The following is a 20,558-nucleotide window of genomic DNA, read 5'->3' as shown; positions in this document are numbered from 1 at the left end:
AAATTGTGCTTGTGATAAAATTTAAATGGGCATGCGCTTTGCAAGGACACTTGTATGATTAAATTCATAGTTATGTACTAAATTTTTAAAAGTTTTATAAAATTGCTTAAATCTCATACTTCACAACGCGGAGAGTTTAACGGGAGAATTTGCGTTTAATTCTTTCCGTGTCCAAAATTTTCTTGGATCAATAATAGTTACATATTGTGAGTGAGATTAATCTTTAATCCGGTAGATTAAGAGACATTTATAACCTCTAACATAGGACAAGAAAAATCATTAGAAAAGGATGGTATGATTTTGTTATCAAGAAAGAAAAACTATTTATAATATTTTCACATCTCTAAAATGTTAATTACATGTTGAAATCTTAATTATGATCATGTTTGCTTATTTCAGATTTTTTAGTATAAAAGTTTATAGATTTTTACCCGGTTGATCTTAATTATGACAATGTTGAAATCTTAATTATGTTCATGCAATAAATTATTGACTCATTGGCTTGATTTTTGATTTAGTGATTCAAAATCTTGGCTGAGTTGATGGTTCAAGTCTCATAACACTGCCTTAAACCCTTACTCCCTCCTCCCTCCTCCCTCCTCCCTCCGGATTATAAACAACAAAAAGCCTTTTAATATTTGTTAAATAAGTCTTTGTTAAATAAGGTGACCATTTTAATATGTTAGCGAGTTAGGTTTCTTCTTCTTCCTCCTCCCGAAACGAATGACACTTAAGCCACCGGTACATATTTTTTATATCTCAAATATTATGAAAAATGATTCATCTCAAAGAAAAATAGAAAATGATTTCCTAAGCAAAAAAAAAAGTGGCATCATATAAACCTTCAACAGAAGTAAATCTTTCAAAAACACACTATAATAAGGACAAAGCTTTAATTAGCATAACAAAAGCAAAGGGGAAACTTTCAATGGCCTTGGAATGAGAATGACACACTCTACCATGTGAACACCAAAGCTACCACAGCTCCACCCCGCACTCTCTTTTTCAGTTCTCAGACGTTGTAACTTTGTCTTCTCTCTCAGTCTCGTTGAACCCTAACCCACAACCCATCTCCGGTATTCTTGCCCTCGGCTTCCCTTTTGGCACTGGTCAGAAGGTAATTTCCTGGATGAGATAGAGGATTGTTGGTAGAGGAGGGAAAGACATGGGTGCCAGCGAGAACAATACTGCAAAACCAAGAGTACGCCCAATTGTACGCTTAGGGATCTTTCTCATCTCTCACACCAACATTCTCAGGTATTACTACTACTACTACTACTATTGTTAGGGTTGCATTATTAAGAAATCAATAATGGATTTTTTTTTTTTAAAAAAAAAAATTGGAAATCGCATTGGGATGCATTGGAAATCACAGTGGAGGTCTATTATTAATAACATATTTAATAAACACCTGCTTTTAATTTCTTAATCAGTGCTTGAAGGACACTGATTAAGATTTTCCTTATTACTATTTATATTGAGTGATTTGAATTTGATTAAAACTTTGCTCTTTCCAGTGTGGTTTGTTTCATCGCAGGGGTGGTGGCTCTTCTCCTTCTCCCTATCCTTGCCAAGAACACCTACATTTCCGAGAATGCCCTCATGCCAGGTCACTCCCATTTCCAATTTACTACATGCTTGTTTGTTTTCCTTTGGTGCAGCCTCAAATGTTCGTTTTGCCAAAAGCACCATGTGACATGCTTCTCCGTTTGCACACATTGGAATGCTTGCAAACAGAGAACCAAACTCACTACATTCCTTTCCTCTTCAATTTGCTGATTCTAATTTTTACCCAGTTGTGCAGGTTCTGCAAACAACATGCTCTCTACTCACCATGTATCTGATGCAAATAAACTCATCAAGGACTTAACTGATTTGGAGTTCAGATCTGGGGCCTCACCAATGTAACTCCTTCCTTCCTATTATCATATGAAATTTTATACAACTTCACAAGGAAAACATAAATAAAATATTTGCTTTGTTTCAATGCAGTGATAGTCAAAAACTTATTGCACATTATATGTCAGCCTTGGATGCTGAAGTTACTTTTCACAAGTTTTACCCTCAATTTGATCAGTTCCATCCACTGCACTTCTTTACCAGTCCCAATTCAGGTATAATCTCAGAAAATGCAACTTGTTCTTCGTTTGGAATCAACACTGTTGGAATTATCAGGGCACCATGCGGGGATGGCAAGGAAGCTAGTGTCTTGGTAACGCCTTACAATCCAAATAAAGTTGGTCTGGGTGAGGCTTTTTCCTTGGGCATTGCTTACTCAGTGTTCTCACTGCTTTCACGTGTTACTTGGCTGGCAAAAGATATTGTATGGCTTGTGGCTGATTCACAATATGGAGAATATTCTGGAGTGGCTGCTTGGCTAAGAGCATATCAGGCCCCTTCTATCCAGAGACTTGACATAGTTAATAGTGAAACATGTAATGGGAGCAGCATTTTTAATGAACTTGGACAGGGTCTTTATTTGGATGGAAAGTTATATGGTGGTTTTAGACATGCAGGAACTATGGCTGCAGCTCTTGTAATTAAAGTTGCAGAGCAAGGTAACCAGTATGAAGACAGTCTTAATATTTATGCGGAGGCATCCAATGGCCAGATGCCAAACCTCGACCTTATCAATATTGTAAATTATCTGGCAGTACATAAACAAGGGTTGCGGATAAAAGTGAAGAAGATGTGGTCTCTGCTTGGCTCCAGGTGGCTCTATACCTTGGGTGTTATATTTGAATCCTTGGGAAAAATTTCTAGAAGCTTAAATCCTCAGTGGAAGTTTGGTATTCCTGCTACTGAGTATGTTGAGGGTGCTGCTACACTGGCAAGTTCATTGTATTACCAGGTGTTTTTCTTCTACCCCGTCTAAATATGTTTACTATAATATTCCCTGTGACCACTTTATAGTTGTTCTTTATCTGTATATTATTCCTCTCAGGGCTTAGGTGTTCCCACTGGTCCTCATGGTGCCTTCCGTGATTATCAAGTTGATGCAATCACACTGGAAATTTCACCAAAAGTTTCTCTTACTAAAATGATCAGGCGTAATGAATTCATTCTCCGTGGTGGAAGGTATGTGTCACTCATATGAGTTGTATTGTACGGTTATATTGAATATCAACCATCGAATAAATGGCTGGCTATCAATGGAATTTTTGTAGAAGTTTACAGTTTTTAATTAAATGATGTTATGACAATGTCCTGTTTATGCTTGCCATTTACTATAAAGAAACTGTACAAAATTATGAACATCTTGTTCTTGTTTTCAAAACCAAAGATAGAAAATCTGGGTAGTTATTTGAAGGCTCGGTTCAGTCTCAGTCATTAGATAAAACATATGTCTGCTTGTGCTGGGATAGTTGAAGCAACTCCAAAAAAGTATTTTCATAAAGGAAACTCTTGAACTTTTTAACATGGAAAATTTAATTGGGTAGAGATTTTGTATCCTTTTTGTTTCTTTTTGCCATTGACATAGTTGTACTTGTGGTAGGAAACTATTATTCTCATTACATGCAAAGCTTTTAATTCTATAGAATGATATTTTGTTTTAACATTTTATGAACTTGTGTATTACTGCTGATGTACATTATAAAGCATCTCTTTGTTTGATCACTGTGAGCAAAGTGTTTCATACATATTGCAGGTTAATTGAAGGAGTCATACGCTCAATAAACAACCTTCTTGAGAAGTTTCATCAGTCATTTTTTTTGTACCTCTTGACATCCCCTAGCAAGTTTGTGTCAGTTGGAGTTTACATGATTCCATTTGCATTACTTGTTGCACCACTTCCAATAGTTGCGGCATATCTCCATGTCAATGCTAGTGATTCCACTCCCCAAACCACATCTGCCTTAGAAGTTAATGCCAGCCCAAAATCTTGGAAATGGTTGAATTCGGCCAGGAAGGTTTTGGTCATTCATTTATGGGGTGCTGTCATCTCCTTACTCCCATTTTTCCTATGTCAAGTACCCAATACCACACCAACAATGAACTTTGTATTGTGGGGTTTGCTATCAGCTTTTAGCTTGCTAATTTTATACATGATATTGGGTTCACCAATTTTTGAAGCTGCTGCATCTCGACCTGAGAAAAACAAGTGGGCTAGCTTAAAGTCTGTAACTATATCAACTGCATTCATCGGTTTGTCTCTCATGTCCGTCATTAACTTTGCTACAGCAGAGATTGGGGCTTTACATATTGTCCCAATTTGTCTGATGGCTAGACCATTGAAGCTTGATTTTCAAGCTAGGAGTTGGAGAACCTTACTAAGGGCCTCTTGTAATATTGCTTTAGGTTTTATTGTGTTTCCTCCAGTTGCATTTGTTTTACTGAAAGGTGCATTTGAAGATTTTTATGGTATGAATTTTGGTGACTATTGGAACTGGGTGGAATCCCTTTGGGTTTGGAACAGTGCAACTTACCTCTATGTAGGTGTTGTTCACCTACCATGCTGGGCACTGTGTATTCACATTTTATTTCATCCATGTTGACATGTGCTATTACTTCATCCGGACAAGCAATTTATTAACTTGATGTTTATGTTTTCTTCTGAAATGAACAATTGGACATCATTCTTCTCTGCAAGTAATTTTTTATAATTAGGCCAAGAAGACTTCTAGGCAATAGGGAAGGAGAAACGATTAGTGATCACTAGAATATTTTGGATCCTGATCTCGAAGGATGACTAACGTGTGAATGATAGTTGAGCCTCTAGCAGATTCTACTAATTTTATTTTCAATTCATAAAAATATATAATTTGAATAAAAGCACAAAGATGAGAAGAGAATTATGGAACGACAGTTGCAGTTGAATGATTTCAATAATACAATATAAGCAATCTAGATTGATTTCAATAATCTTTATTTTCTTATATGAATTGATATACACTGACAATCATGAGGTTAGATTGGCCACCTCTTATCCAAGAAAACAACAATTGGATTATGTTATTAATGGCAATCTCTGTCTGTCTACTTATAGATCAGCCAAGATAAAATCGTGTTATGGAACCCGGCTACTCGGGAACTCGAGCTCATTCCTCCTGCCCTTAAGTATAAAATGTTGCATTGGCGTATGGTACATGGATTTTGTTATGACCGTGTTAACCATGACTACAAGGTGCTTCAATGCATAAATTAAGTTCCATGCTCACCGTTTATGTGAAGAGTTCCTTGTAACACCCTTAGCCTTTTGTCTCTCTGCTCGTGATTGGTTGAGGAACCACTTAGTGGCACTAAATGGCTCCTTGGCTTTGATATCGAATTCTAAACATTCCACATATCAATTTTGGGTCAATTCGGTGTGAGAGAATCATGGATTAAACTCTTCACAATTGGTCCCTTACCTGCTGACCTATACTCTTCAGGAAAAAAAAAAGGGAAATTAAACTAGCCTCGCTTGATTTAAGTACCCTAATGATCAAGGAAGTTGATGTTAAAGGGTTGTCTCGTGGTTGTTTTGTGACAATCATTTACAAGAAAAGCCTCCTTCCAATTGGAGGAATACATTAATGATGACTAGTTTTTCTAGTTCAAGCTTCAAGTTTTCACCTCGTAGGTTGTGATTATTAAGATTTGTTACCAAGTTAAATGTTATGTGTTTACATTTTGGCCTATCAATAGCTTCATTGCTGCTATATACATAAACCATTTAGTAATATGAATCTTATTGTTTATCATTTTATTACTTCTCTCTGCCCGCTGGTTTGGTTTTCTATATATTTCAATTGCATGAATGATCTTTATAGTCTTTGTTGAACGGCCGTCATTTTTTTTTTCTGGAAACAAATTAAGGTCTTTAATTTTATACAGTATATCTTTAGTATATGACATCACTTAAAGTGGGAATAATAACCTGTTATTTTTTTTTTATAGAAACTATAACTATTCTAGCAAGCATGATATTATGCTTCTTAGTAGTTAGTATATTTCAGTATGAAAAGTCTTCAAAAAACATTTTACGTGACGAGTAACTCCTATTTATCAAGAAATTTTTTCTGATAAACTATCTAAATTTTCTGTTTTTTGAAAAATTTCAAATCATGGGGAAGTGGTAATATATCTGTCACCAAGATTGAAAGCATATTGGAATACAGAACTTCACCTATTTCCAGACTCAAACTAAATTCTAAATATAAATTTTATGGGCCTGAAGAAAATGTTTGTAAATCATAATAATGGAGCATTGAAGCGCATTATGTGTGTGTATGTACCTCTTCCGGAAAGAAAACGGGAAACTAGCCTCGCTTGATTTAAGTATATCCTAATGATCAAGGAAGTTGATGTTAAAGGGTTGCCTCCTGATTGTTTTCAAACGATAATTTACGAGGAAATCCTTCTTCTAATTGGAGGAATAAATGATGATTAATTTTACAAAACTTGGATATTGTAGCCAAAAAATTATGCATATTGTAGCCAAAAAAAGCTTAACAGTATTCAATTCCAAAACTTGGATTCAGAATATCTTGCAATCACCTTAATTTTACACCACTCCAAGCTCACGCACACAACCATTGCATCCACACTTCAATTCCCTAATTAGTAGTACCTCTAGAAAAGATATTAGGATTATAGAGTAGTAATTAAGAGAGAATGAAATCACCAAAGTGGCAGAGACTGAAAATGTGTTTAGAGGGTTTAAAATTGCTTTAATAAAAATAAACTTTTAAGGCTAATAATAATTTTGTTTTACGGTGCAAATAAATAACTTTCAAAACCGTGAATTCAAATTTTAAGAGTTTTAAACGGCCAGAAATCATATCTCAAACAATTAGAAATTGTATCACCCTTAGTTGTAACTAAGGATGAGTTTGATTGTGTAAAAAAGAAAAGAATGAAGAGAATAGAAAAACATCATTTGAATTAAAATAATGTGGTGGAAGTGGGGATCCACACTATATTTTTTGAAAATTTTGTTGTTGAATAATAATATTTTCTTGGCAACCAAACCATGGCTAACAGCCGGAGTTAGTAATAAAGGTTTAACTAGACCCATTCTTACAAGTAGAGGATAAAAATCAGCATATTTTTAAAAGAGAGACTAAAATACATTTACATATTTAAAAGAGAAAAAATGTTTAACCCTTCTCTAAGACATGATTGTTACCACATATGTACGCAATGATTATTAAACATGAATTTACAGAACATCATCATCGAAGTTGATTGTCAAGCCGTTGCAGATGGATTATCTTTCCAAACAAAAGACATTACAGAATTTCACTGCATTATTAGAAATGTAATTTTTTTTTTAATTCGATTTCCAACTCTAAGGTGAGTGTAGTAAGGAAGCAAGTCAATAAGATGCCCATATTTTTGTTAGGACATCTCGATTTTATGCTAACAACTAGATCTTTAATTATATACCCAATTGTATTTTCTCATCTATTCTAAATGAAATACAATCTAGTGTCTTTACTCTAAAAACAAACTATAGTTTATCCCATAAAAAAATAGTTTATCAAAGGGACTCCAACAAATTTCTCATTATTAGTCGGTTACAAACAACCTCCATTAGGTGTGTAATGCAATGCAATTCCCCAATCTAACACCTACTGTCAACATGCTCACCAATCATCATATACAAAAGGCCATGCTATGCATCAAATCCACCAAACCATAGTGGCGCAATCAAAACTCGTTGGCAGAATCATTCTTTTTCTGTTCAACCCTTTCATTTTATTTTTATAGAAACTGCACTCAAAAGTCTTTATAATATGTCTAATGCAAATTCATATGTTAAAAAAATTATCTTCTAATTATAAGCATCATGATAGTTTTGTTAATTTTTATAATATTTTTTAAAACATCATATTAAAAATAATTTCTTATTAATAACAAATTCTACATTAACCATGCATATTTATTAAACTCTTAAAATTAAAGTAGATTGGAGTTTAAAAAAAAAAAACAGAAACAGTAAAAGGCTTAACATTGCAGAAAAAAGAGTTTTGGCTTTGTTTGTTTTTTTTAATATGTCTGAGAACTCCCAAATCCCAATCATCAAGGTACTAATAAAGCATAAATGAGTAGTATTTTGTTCTCCAGATTCACACGCAACTTGAGAAAGAAGTAGCACCTTTACGACATCTCAACTGTATGTTTAAGATTACATAAATAATCAAATTTTGTTATGAATTTTTAATAATTTTTTTATATTTTAAATATTTGATATATTAAAATTTTTATTTTCAGAATTATTGATCGATGATGTTAGAGAAAAATAATTTATAAGATGGCACAACACATAAACTCAAAACAAAAGTACATTAGAGAGATTCATAACAAAATTCTTTCATTTACCTTAAACAGCCAAAAAAAAATTAATAACCATTAACCAACTAACCTTTCACTTTTAAGTCCTACCACTCAATAATCTCTTAATCTTCTTCATTTCTCAGTTTCATTTCCAAATAGCATTCCTTCAGCAGGAGAGAGAATCTATAAGCTTTTTGCTCATAGCCTCACAAGCACATTGCTTCATCTTTTTCCCACTGTTAGTTGGTTTGTATTGATTTCTGGGTCAGTGTAGCTTTTTTTTTTTTTTTCCTTTTGCACGAGTTTGGTCAAGTTTCCAGTGAATTTGTTAGGTGTGTGGGGGGTTTTGTGATTATTGGGTTGCCATGGATCTGGTTGGATCTTCTGGTTTTGAGTCCTACAAGGTCCAAGTGAAGGTCAAAGTTTCGTTTTTTATGGTGTGAGTGATTCAGCTGCTGAATGAGTTTGAAACATGAAGCGTAATAAGTTGGTTCAGCACAAGTGGAAGAAGAAGCTTTTTGCTTTGATATTGGTGGTGTTTTGTCTAGGAAGCTTGTTGTTTATGCAGACACGTTACCATCATGTTGCGGGGTTGGTTTCATTGCAACACCGTTTTGTTTCTGAGCCTGAGGTTCAAGGTCCCAAGATTGCGTTTCTCTTCATTGCACGGAACAGGCTCCCTTTGGAAATGGTTTGGGATGCATTCTTTAGGGTACTTTCTTTTCTCTTTTAGTTGTTATTGATCTCTATATCTTTGGGATCAGCAAGGTTTTAAATATCGGTAGCAGTTGCGTTGTGGTCGCATTTGTTGATATTGCGGCAAATTGCGGACAAAGGTGGCTAATACGGTCCCAATTGCGGTCGTTGGCACTTAAAAAACCTTGATATTGCGGCCCAAATCATGGTCGCAGACCCCTTTTTTTTAATCTTGGGAATTTGTAGTGTATGCAAATGACAATATAAAGAGTTTTTACAGTGTTATCTAGTTACAAATTGTCATGTATGATAAGTTGGTTGACTTTTATAATAATTAGTTTACTAATGATGATTTCTAATTGATTGATAGTGTAAATATTTTCTACATTGATAGTGCATAGAAGGTGAACTCTAATTTGCTTGCTTGTGTGTGTGTGTGTGGAGCTTGTAATTAATAGGAGGTTTAGACGCTAAAAAGTGGGGTGTATAAATTGTTTTTAGTTTCAAGATTTAATGATTAATTGGAACATATGCTTGAATTACTAATGGATAATTCTTGGGAGATGCTTTATTCTTGGTAATCTGTCGGTGTTACTTGAATGCACTGTTGAGAATAGAAGATGTTAATTTAGTAGGTTCAATAATCTATTTCAAATCATGATGTGCATTTGGCAGTCAATCATTAGTGCAGTCGCAATCTATACAGGTATTTGGGATATTAAAGGCAAGCCTAGTAAGAGTAGCGCCAGTTATTTACCTTGCTTATCGTTATAACTCTTTTCAAAATTAATGTAAGTTTGCATAACTTCTTAATAATAATAATATCTCTGAAACTTTGGTTTTTAACCGTGCTGAATGGCGTCATGTAATCTATGTAGCCGACCTCACTTAGTGGGATAAGGTTTTGTGTTGTCTCTGGCTAAATTAGTTGTTAAAGTTGTTGTCTCTTTTCTTCTACAAACTGTGGGAAAGTCATACTTTTTAAGTGTTTGTAATGGATGAGTTGTTGTAGATCTTCCCTTTCATGTTTTGAAAAGTCATGGCTGATGAACATGTTAATTCTTTGTAATTTCATGGAGTGCTTCTTGTTTACTATTGAGGTGCAGTGATGCTTATAGAAACATTTGTGCTGTTTTCTTCAGGGAGGTGATAGCAAATTCTCAATTTTTGTACACTGCAGGCCTGGGTTTCTTTTAAACAAGGCAACAACTAGATCACCATATTTTTTGAATCGTCAAGTTAATGATAGCGTACAGGTTGCTCTTCTCTCTTTGTTTCCAACAGGGTCTGTTTATGTTTATGATCCACGTCCCATGTGATCTGTTATGTGGTGTTCATATTGATAAGTTGCTACAATTGACTTGGTGTGCTTACCCACTGCTTATGTTGTAACAACATTCCTTTTGTGAATTCAAGTTTGTACTAACTGTGAAGTTTCCTAATCCATTTAGTATGTGAGGCCCATAGGGAACTATGTTTTGCCTTTTGATGATCTAAAATTCACTTGCCTGTTTGTTTATCAAATAGAACACATGGTAAATAGAGTAGTTAGTGGAAATCAAGGTCCTCTATCTGATAAAAAGAATTAATTGTTCTTTATTCTCCTCTTTCTTAACTGTAGCTTTAACACAAGGATGAATTATGATGGTTTAAATTAAAAGGATTTATACATAACCATTCCTTCTGTTCTGTGCTGAGTCTTTGAAGCAAATTTTACTGAGAGGGCAAGTAGATACCCTAGTATTTTAGACATGATTTTTTATAAAAATGTGAAAAGGTATAACTCTTTTACTAGGGATAGAATTAAATGCCCTAGATATTTAGTTATCCTTATTGGTGTACTTGTTTAGAAGTGTATATTATTTCTTCTCTTTTAGAGAGAGGATTGGTGATTAAGATGCCTTATAAGAATGATTTTTTTCTCTAAAAGTTAATTTTGAATTATTTTATTCTATTTTACCAAACTGTTTAAATTTTGTCAAGAAATAGTTGTTAGTTGTTACAAAGTTGCAATCCCATTTTGTCCAAAAAATCCGAGCTATCTCCTGTTTTTAATTGTTTCTCTAAAAGTGAACTTTGAATTATTGTATTCAATTTTACTGTACTGTCTGAAAATTTTCAGAAAATAGAGCTTAAAAAGCTTTAATCCCATTTTTTCATGTCTGTCAGCTTCATGATATTTATTTAGTCCATGTGATCTATTTCCAGGTTGAATGGGGAGAAGCAAGCATGATAGAGGCTGAGCGCGTTTTACTTAGGCATGCGCTTAGTGATCCTTTAAATGACCGCTTTGTTTTCCTCTCAGATAGGTGAGGGTATAAATTTGTTAACAGCTATAAAGTTTTAATCCTTTTACTTTTGCCTATCATTTTCTGAACCTATACTATAAGTACTCACCACTTATATATATAGTTTTGAAAGTATGATTTCTTTATATAGTACTTCGGTTAGCTTAATTATTTGATAGAAGAAATTACATTGATGTTTCTCACTTTCTCTATTTTTGAGTCTAGCGCCTCATTATATTTCAGTCGATTGATCTCTTTTCAGCTGTATACCTTTATACAACTTCAGCTATACATATGACTACATCATGTCAACATCAACTAGTTTTGTCGACAGGTGAGGATACACACTTGTCTTATGCTTCAGCACATTGGTTCTGTAATGTTACCCTTTTTGTCTCTTTCAATTTTTATCATTTGATGACTTAAAACTGAAATCTCAAATTTTGAAAATTACACCTCTAACTTCAGTAAGTGAAGTTACTGGTATATTATGTTTGTTCTGAAACTACAATTCCTCATATAACAAATTTTGAGAGGTTAGATTTGCTAAAAAGAGTAACTTTTAGTTAAATTTAGTTATTTATTTGCCAATAATGCAATTGGTTTTGACATTAAAATGTGAGCAGCTTTGCTGACACGAAAGAAGGCCGTTACAATCCAAAAATGGATCCTGTTATTCCTGTCTATAACTGGAGGAAAGGATCTCAGGTAAAGGTCTAATGTAGTTCTTAGTTTACTGTAAGTTCATTCCGGAGCTTAAAGTACATGGCATACATTACCAAATAATTCATCTTATTCCTGTCTTATTTATTTATTCTCCTGCAGTGGGGTGTTCTCACCAGAAAGCATGCCAAGGTTGTAGTGGAGGATGAAACTGTCTTTCTAATGTTTCAAAGATACTGCAAGGTAATGGGCGACACAGTCTATTATAGTCCGTCTTTTATGAGTGGTGTCACATGCTTCCTTTAAAATGTTAGACTCCTATAAAAAGAAAGTTATACATCAATGAGGTGATGACATTAGAAAATTGTTGGGTAATCAACATTAAAAATAATAATAAACACAAGAATTTAGCGTGGTTCACACCTTTTGCTTACGTCCACGGAACCGTCTCAAAAAAGTATTTCACTATCACAAAAATGGTTACAAGATTGTAACCCATCTCAAGTAGTGTATCACTCTACAAACCCGAGTACCCTACTCAATGGTTACAAGAAATGATAACACTCTTACACAGACACTTTTCTCTCAACAAAGTGACTTTGTTTCACAATCTTTCTTCTCACACACTTTCTCTTCATGTGTTGTGTTTCTTCACTAATTTTCTTCTCTATTTATAGTGAAGATTTTCACCAACTATAATAAATAAGCTTTCTCTTGGAAGTTGAAACAAAAACAAGTTCCAATGCATCCATTCAACTAAGGTTCATTTAGTAAAATGTAATCTTTCACTTTGCATTTAAACTACCTAAACTTTAGTGATAGAAAAATTCAATTCTGAATGTACATACACCTTATCTTTTGGCTTGAAACTCTACAAAAATATGCCAAATTTGGCAAGGAACGTTGTAGGGAGTATTTCTTTTCTATCTTTGTTCTTTCTTTTTCATCCCTGAGGGTTTCCGCACTTCTTTTATCATTAAATGTTATAAACTCATGGATGGCTTTCCATGCATGTTTTGGGTCATGGATCTTCTTTTTTTAGTATTTAAGCCAATCATCTTTCATGTCTCATTCATGCTGACAGCCTTATTCGTTTCTTCTTCATTTCTCTTACCTATGGATTTAATAATGCAGAAAAAGCCACTACCAGAATTTTGGAGGGCTCATTACATTGTAAGTGCTCTATCTGGAATTATGCATGTAAAAATTATTTATAAATGTTCTCTTTTTACTATATTAGCTTCAATCAGAAACTTTTAATTTATTTATTGTATTCTGCTCATAAAATGTCATGAAGTAATCCAATATTTGATTGTGAACTTATGTGATGTCAATTAGGTTCTTGTAAATTATATATTTATATTAAAGTAACAATTTTAAAGTATATTTCTTCCTTCATGCAGCCTGCTGACACATCTAAGGTGCATAACTGTATACCAGATGAACACTATGTCCAGACATTACTGGCTGTAAGGATCCTTTTCTTTTTCTCCCTTTCACTCTTTCTATGTCTGGGTGCATGCATGTGTATCAGATACAAGACTGTGTGGATCTCGAGAAGAGAGAGAGGGGTCCTGTAGATTTTGTTATTCACTGGTTAACAATTACAGTGTTGACCCTATCTCCTATCCGTGTCAATCACACTTTTGGCTCAACAATTTGTTATGGCATAATTTATTTTGCTAAAATTTTGATGTCAAGAAGAAACTAATTTTGTATACTTTTTTGGGACTTCTAATTGTATGATTTGGGTGACACTAATGTGAAACTGGGATGATGATTGTCTGTTACTGTTTCTAGATGTTTTAAATATTGAATTAATTACAAATTTACATTACTGCATTTCTTTGAAGTTAAATAAAGCATCATATGAAAGATGGCTACAGAAATTCAAGCAAGTTTGTGACTTCTGATTTAAACTGTGTTGAGGCTTGTTTAACATTACAAGTATTTTAATGTGATCACTATGTTAGTTTCAATTTACTTATTTGAGTGTTTGCCTTGCCAAATATAGCAAAAGGGCCTTGAAGAAGAGATCACACGAAGATCATTGACACATACTTCCTGGGATATTTCCAACTCCAGGGAATATGACCGCCGGGGATGGCATCCAGTGACTTACAAGTACTCAGACGCTACACCTATGCTTCTAAACTTTATCAAGGTTTGACCTCTACTGCCACTGCAAAATCACCCTTTTTAATCAACTTCCATTCCATGATCACTTTCATGCATCCAAAAAGGGATAATATGTTAGGTTATTTACTATTTGACTTTATAAACAGTGATTGCGTTAGCATCTGAAGACATTCTCAATGTTTTATTTTATCTCTATAAATACGAATTTGTTGGAAAGATATTGCTGGGTTGTAATCATAGGGAACCCCCTAATAGAGCCTAAAAATGAGTTCAAACTACTAAAACTACTAAGTCATCTACTACATATCAGCATATACACAAACTTAAAAAGAATAAGGTGGGTTTTTTTTTTGGTGAATGGAAATTTTTGTTTTTGTAAATGAAGCAAAGTAATTCCGTGATCCTTGCCCTTATCAAACCTCAATCTTATTCTGGTTTTATCAACCAACTAACTGAAGCCAATACTCTGTTAAGAGCAATCAGTTTTTCATGTATCGCCAGTCCAGCAAGAGATAATATAACATTGCCTAAAACATTCAAGTAACTGGACAATTATCAGTAGTTGCAGTTATGATAATGAACTGAATATACAATAAAACTCAAAAGTTTGGGTAACAGGAAGAAGGAATGTGCTGAAGAACGTAAAGAAAAAGTTTACTTATCATTGAACCATACTAAGACAGCAAATGCAAAGATGCTGCATTCTTCAACATAATTGACTCAGTTTGAGACAAGCATATAAAGTAAACATGTGCAAGTTTGATGATTTGTTTGCAGGAAATAGATAATATTTATTTTGAAACCGAATACCGAAGAGAATGGTGCAGCAGCAAGGGTAAACCATCCACTTGCTTCCTTTTTGCAAGAAAATTCACTCGGACTGCTGCTTTAAGGCTTCTTAATATGGTAAGTTCATGTATGCTTTATAATTTTCTTGAAGAGTAATAGTGAGCTTTCAAACATTTTTTACGGAAACTGTGGTCTTTTTAGTATATCTTGTTAATTATTTTTCTGCTTTTTTATTGTACAGTCTGTTCTGGGAGTGTTCAATTAAGAGAACAAAAGACTCATTTTCAGAGACTGATACAGGAAAAAAATACACTTAGCAAAACAAATAAGAGTATTGGCACCATAATGATATGTACAATGAGTTGTATATTTACAAATTTAACAGTGCCTGTGGTGTACATTTAGTAAGTAATTTTTTTTTCTTTCAGAATAATATTGAGAAGTAGGGACACTTCTAAATAGTGGTTACGTCTTGTTGAAATTGCGTCAGATATGTCCATGTCAGATATTGTATGGACACCTCAATTTTTTTAATTGTATTTTATATTTTTTGTACTTTTATTTTTTTAAAAATTTTATATTAATACTGATAAAATGCCACAATAAATAGACAATTTTTTTTGTATTTTTTTTATGTTAATAATGACTCATGCACATTTTTTAAAAAAAAATTATCTATTTTTTTATTTTATGTTAAATTTTAGATTGATTTTATGTTATAATAACCATGTTGAGTCTTGTAATTTTAAAATTTATTGTATTTATGTATTCTTATAAGATATGTTAAAAAGATATGTGGAGAATAACTTTTTTCTTAAAACGCGAGGATGGGGATAGCAGAAACGTAGGTGAAGTAGCAATAGCCCTAAACTAATAATGGGAACAATGAGGCCCAGATGAACTTTTATTTGGGTTGCTTAGCATTCTTTGCAAAGCTCCAATCTCTTAAGTCGGGAGAATATATTATTTTTCATGTCAACCTTTTTAAAAAATATATAGTCTATACACTTCTCTCTAAAGAAAACATACTCAATATATTAATAAAATAAATTATTTTAACATTTTCACTGAATCATTATTATATGATAAGTTTGTTAATTTTTATAATAAATATTTAAAAATTACTCTAACAATGATTTTTATTAGTTAACAATGTAAATTTTTTTACACTAATAGTGTCTAAAAAGTAATTTTTTTATTTATTTAAATTTATCAACTTTATTTTTTAGCAATTGTTTCAAACTTGTCCGTGTTCAATTTCTTAAGTAATTTACATTTTAATTATAGAATAATGATTAAAAGTTATTTCAATTTTTTTTTACAGTTTCAAAATTTTAATTCTTGAAAAACAAGAAAATTGCCTTGTTCAAATGGGAATAATTTTGATATAATAACTAAAAAAAGAAATAGTACAGTTCGAAAAAAATAGACCATATAAAAAATTAATGTCCCTTAAAGAAAAACAAATTAAGACCATGGTTCTCTATTAGGCTTCGTTTGCTTGTGCTTTGAAGAAATTAAGAAACTTGAATCATGCACTTTCTTATGTGTATGCTGCATCTCTCATTATTCAGTAAAAATATAATAATACTTTTATTGAAATTTTCACTTCGTATCTCTCAATCCTAACACCTCCTTTTTCCTTTCTCTCAACATGCGATGACATTCCTTCTTCGACGGCACACCCACAACGACGACATCCTTTCTTTGATGACACACCCACATTGACGACACCCCTCCCTCCCGCAACGACTCTTCCTTGCCCCACCCCCTCATTCTTGCACTCCCTCATCCTCTTTCCTTCTTCCATGAAGGTAAGTGACTCCTTCTCCCTTTATCAAATTTAATTAACTATAAAAAAAATTCTAAAATGGCCTTTTCATAAGCCAAAATACTTTCGGAATGATCTTTCTATAAGCAAAAAATGTTTCTAGAATGGTCTTTCTATAAGTAAAAGGTTGTTCTAGAAGCATTTTTGTTTAGGGAAAAACCATTTTGGATACAATTTTTTAAAAATCCAGAGCAACATTTTCGAAAGTGTATTTTGTAAATTCCATAAAGGGGGTTTCGGAAAATCATTATTATACTTGTGAAAAGCTCATTCCCAAAGCAACAACTGCAATTCGGAGTAACCTTTTCAGAAGCGTATTTTGTATCTTTTGAAAAGGACATTCTAGAAAGTACTATTTTAGCTTATGGAATAATCATTTTGAAAGTAAAAATTACAATCCTAAATAGCCTTTCCGGAAGCATATTTTTATATTCCAAAATGGTCGTTTTAGAAGCACTATTTTTACTTACAGAAAAGGTGTTCTGTAAGATTTTTCCTTCCCAAAGGATAATTCTGTAAGAGTATACATACCCTTACAGAATGTCTATTCTAGAAACAAATTCAAAACTCAAAATAGGAAAGCTAATTTCAAGAAGAAGAATTGAATTGAGTTGAGAAGAAGAGAACAACAAAAAGGAGAGGATATGGAGTTGCTAGATGGTGGAGCCCATCTTTATGGTGTCAACAATCTAACAATCTTGTTGGCCGAAAAACAAAAGGTCCCAACAATCTTTAAAGTACTAGAACTCTAGAAGTGTCCGTGATCTTTGAGTTGGGGTCAGTGAAGAATTAACAACTCACCTTTATTTCTTAGTGGGTCATCGTCCATCAATTTAAGCTAATTAACCATTACCTTATACTACTATAACATATATTAATTTTGTCATTTAGTAAGGCTCTTTAGTTGATACGTTCAACAATTCATGCCACGTTACTCGCAATAGAATGCAAGAAAGGGAACACGCTATTGAAGGTTTTAACTGTCAATTGTTATTGTCATTGTCATCTTTTCAAATGATCAATGTCACTCACTGTGCATGTAACCTTTTCCCACCGGCACTTGCAATATACATAACATAACTGTTTTATCTCATCCAAATATTGGAATGCCATGTGCCCCTACCCTACATTGAGTTTCTTGACTATTGACTCAACAACTGTTCTCAACGTACACTAACGGCTTCAAACTAACCCTCTCATCCTCAAAGCCACATGCATTATTTTTTGTTTTTTTTATGAAAATCTAGATCATATGTTTTGTTCTATTTCAACATCAAAATTAATTATTATCATAAGTTATTGCGGAAACAGTAAGACGAACCTTTCTCTTGTTCACATAATATAGAATCCTTGACTTCCTTTTTTTAAAAGATGAAGAAACAAAAGCATGCATAGAATCCTTGTACAATGAATAATGTTTTACAGAATAATTATTATAGTTAGTAAACAAATGTGAAGTATGTGGAAATTTAATTGCATGTCTCCAAATTAGTACACTCCTCCGTATTCTCAAAAGCTATAGATTTGAAGGGAGTGTTTTGTTGGTTATAAAAATCCTTACTCAAACATAGTTATTTTTTTGTAAAAAATACATATATTTTAAGTCTAATTTATGTCATAAATTATAGTTTGTTGGATCTCAACTAATCATTTTTTTATGAAAATATTTATTTGTATATATTTATGAAATAAGAGAGTTTTTTTTTTATAAAAAAGATTAGAATAATAAAAATAATATATTAAATTCTTAAAACTTGTAAACTCTCCCCATTCTTACTCACACATACATTATTTCTTGTATCTAACTCTTGAGTCTCACTAATGGCTCCAAGCTTGAACAAGCCTTCACCCGTGACAAAGCAACTCAACCCTAAAAGTAAAAGGCCACGTCATCCTCTCCCAATTCCTCATGCTCCAATCGGACCCAGCATACGTTCTCTTCCAATCCCTTTAGATTCTCTTTGAAAAACCTTACACATAAGCACCTGAGAAAAAAATAAAATAAAAAGTTAAAATGATTTAAACTTCTCCCATGTGCTAAAATCAACCTATATATTTAATTTTTATAAAAGTTAATTTTTGTTTATAGGAAAAATCCAATTCATTTTACTTCCTGAATTTCTTTCTCTTAGGGAGAAGTTTATCAGCAAAGGACCTTAAATGTTAACGATGAAGAAAATGAGCAATAGAGCTTTTACCAAGGTACTTCCAGATATTTGCTATGTTTCTATAATGATATTGCTTAAAAGCAAATTGAACATTTACCACTGTCAATTGGAAAATGCATTTTACACTATATAAAGAAGATAAAATACTGAGACATAGAGATAATTGTATGCAATAGTATTAATTATTTGATGTTCAAATAATGAAAATGGTGTAAAATACTACTACTGAGACTAGAACCTAACATTATTGTGAATTTGCTTTTTGATACAGTACACTGGAGTTATTGGGGTGTTTAACTGCCAGGGAGGAGGTTGGTTCCGTGAGATTAGGTCCAACAAATGTGCTGCTGAGTTTTCTCACAGGGTATCAACCAAGACATTGAATGGGACAGTGGAAAGAACCCAATTTCCATTGAAGTGGTGCAACTTTTCGCCTTATATCAGCCAAGCTAAGAAACTCATCCTCTCAGCACCATCTGATGACAGTGAAGAGATTTCCTTGGAGCCGTTCAATTTTGAGCTTATAACGGTTTCCTCAGTGACTGCCTTGCGTGGCAAGTCAGTGAAGTTTGCTCCTATTGGTTTGGTGAATATGCTAAACACTGGTGGAGCAGTCCAGTCCTTGGCTTTTGATGAGGCTCAGAATTTGGTTGAAGTTGGTGTAAGAGGCACTGGGGAGATGAGGGTCTATGCCTCAGAGAAACCAACAACTTGTAGAATTGATGGCAAACAAGTTGATTTTGAATATGAAGGGTCCATGGTCAAAATTCAAGTACCATGGCCTGGTTCTTCAAAATTGTCCACTGTCAGTATGTATTATGAGCCAGGGAGAGTGATTTTTTTTTTTTAATTATTGTTCATAGTGAATGATGTCAAGGGGCTTTTTATATCCCTTACTAGTATGTTTGAGAACTTGCTTTTCTAGTTTTTCGCTCAATGTTGAGGGAAGTAATAGGGTAATATGATAATTGAGTAAGGCTCAACTTTCTTTTCTATCCAATTAATGTCAATATTTTTTTAGTGTACTTTGTTTCTCCTTCAAGCACTTTTGTGATTAGTCATATTGTCACTATTGCTCAATTTTTTACTTTAAATTGAATCAATTTGACGAATTAAAAAACTGATTAAATTTTTTTTATCTATAAGAATTAAAGAGAATATCAAAAGATTTATAATAACTCACGTATGCTATGCTGTTTAATCAGCTGAGTTATATAGATTTCATTGACAAAATCTGATTGAATTTAAGATGTTACGTGGAGAACAAAGAAATAGCTTCTGTAGTTTTATAGTTTGGTATCACAAAAGAGGGTTGATATTTAGCGTAAGTAATTAACTAGGAAAGAACAAAATCAAGTAGGAGATGATTATAATAAGAGGCCTGAAACTGTTGGATACAAAAATCGATCGTTGCTTAATTCCTTTGGTGCCAAGGTCTCTGCCTAATCCCCTCTCCATTCCCTACTACTCAGTCCATCTTCGAGCTCCATATATGTGGCAGTTATCAAAGGACTACGTACCCTTAGTGATTCTAATTGTTCAGGAACATATTGGACCTGTAAAATAGCAAAAATTGCTAATTTATCCCAAATCAAAGAATGAGATGCATGCTACTATGAAATATATGATACATTTATCCAAGAATCTCTCCAAATTCACTTACAAATTTGATTCCAGCGGCATTGAAATCAATGAACCCAAATTCACTTAACAATAACAACA

The 20,558-nt window shown here is 33.2% G+C and overlaps 3 protein-coding genes across 3 annotated transcripts; all 3 read left to right on the top strand.

Moving 5' to 3' along the window:
* Positions 1-857: 857 nt before the first annotated feature.
* Positions 858-4,590, top strand: LOC100775816 (glycosylphosphatidylinositol anchor attachment 1 protein). Its single transcript, XM_003554769.5, has 6 exons — positions 858-1,257; positions 1,518-1,609; positions 1,805-1,904; positions 1,993-2,851; positions 2,945-3,078; positions 3,650-4,590. The coding sequence occupies exons 1-6, from the start codon at positions 1,166-1,168 to the stop codon at positions 4,494-4,496; spliced, it is 2,124 nt and encodes a 707-aa protein (XP_003554817.1). The 5' UTR covers positions 858-1,165; the 3' UTR covers positions 4,497-4,590.
* Positions 4,591-8,211: 3,621 nt separating this feature from the next.
* LOC100776366 (glycosyltransferase BC10) lies at positions 8,212-15,392 on the top strand. Its single transcript, XM_003554770.5, has 11 exons — positions 8,212-8,974; positions 10,101-10,214; positions 11,167-11,267; positions 11,509-11,580; positions 11,873-11,954; positions 12,072-12,152; positions 13,044-13,082; positions 13,313-13,378; positions 13,924-14,073; positions 14,826-14,954; positions 15,079-15,392. Exons 1-11 carry the CDS (start codon positions 8,735-8,737, stop codon positions 15,100-15,102), a joined length of 1,098 nt encoding a protein of 365 aa, XP_003554818.1. The 5' UTR covers positions 8,212-8,734; the 3' UTR covers positions 15,103-15,392.
* A 550-nt stretch (positions 15,393-15,942) lies between these two features.
* Positions 15,943-19,883, top strand: LOC102661857 (galactinol--sucrose galactosyltransferase). The gene is made up of 3 exons (XM_006603714.3): positions 15,943-16,651; positions 18,801-18,870; positions 19,108-19,883. Exons 2-3 carry the CDS (start codon positions 18,829-18,831, stop codon positions 19,684-19,686), a joined length of 621 nt encoding a protein of 206 aa, XP_006603777.1. The 5' UTR covers positions 15,943-16,651; positions 18,801-18,828; the 3' UTR covers positions 19,687-19,883.
* The last annotated feature ends 675 nt before the right edge of the window (positions 19,884-20,558 follow it).

Source organism: Glycine max, chromosome 19, assembly GCF_000004515.6.
Source record: "Glycine max cultivar Williams 82 chromosome 19, Glycine_max_v4.0, whole genome shotgun sequence".
In the NCBI taxonomy this organism is placed as follows: domain Eukaryota; kingdom Viridiplantae; phylum Streptophyta; class Magnoliopsida; order Fabales; family Fabaceae; genus Glycine; species Glycine max.
This window is presented reverse-complemented; position numbering and strand designations above follow the sequence as displayed.

Coding starts and splice junctions, on each gene's coding strand:
- LOC100775816 (XM_003554769.5), top strand. CDS start 1,166: ATGGGTGCCAGCGAGAACAATACTGCAAAACCAAGAGTACGCCCAATT. Junction 1,258..1,517: donor TCTCACACCAACATTCTCAG/GTATTACTACTA, acceptor TGCTCTTTCCAG/TGTGGTTTGTTTCATCGCAG. Junction 1,610..1,804: donor CGAGAATGCCCTCATGCCAG/GTCACTCCCATT, acceptor CCAGTTGTGCAG/GTTCTGCAAACAACATGCTC.
- LOC100776366 (XM_003554770.5), top strand. CDS start 8,735: ATGAAGCGTAATAAGTTGGTTCAGCACAAGTGGAAGAAGAAGCTTTTT. Junction 11,955..12,071: donor ACTGGAGGAAAGGATCTCAG/GTAAAGGTCTAA, acceptor ATTCTCCTGCAG/TGGGGTGTTCTCACCAGAAA. Junction 14,074..14,825: donor TGCTTCTAAACTTTATCAAG/GTTTGACCTCTA, acceptor ATTTGTTTGCAG/GAAATAGATAATATTTATTT.
- LOC102661857 (XM_006603714.3), top strand. CDS start 18,829: ATGTTAACGATGAAGAAAATGAGCAATAGAGCTTTTACCAAG. Junction 18,871..19,107: donor GCAATAGAGCTTTTACCAAG/GTACTTCCAGAT, acceptor TTTTTGATACAG/TACACTGGAGTTATTGGGGT.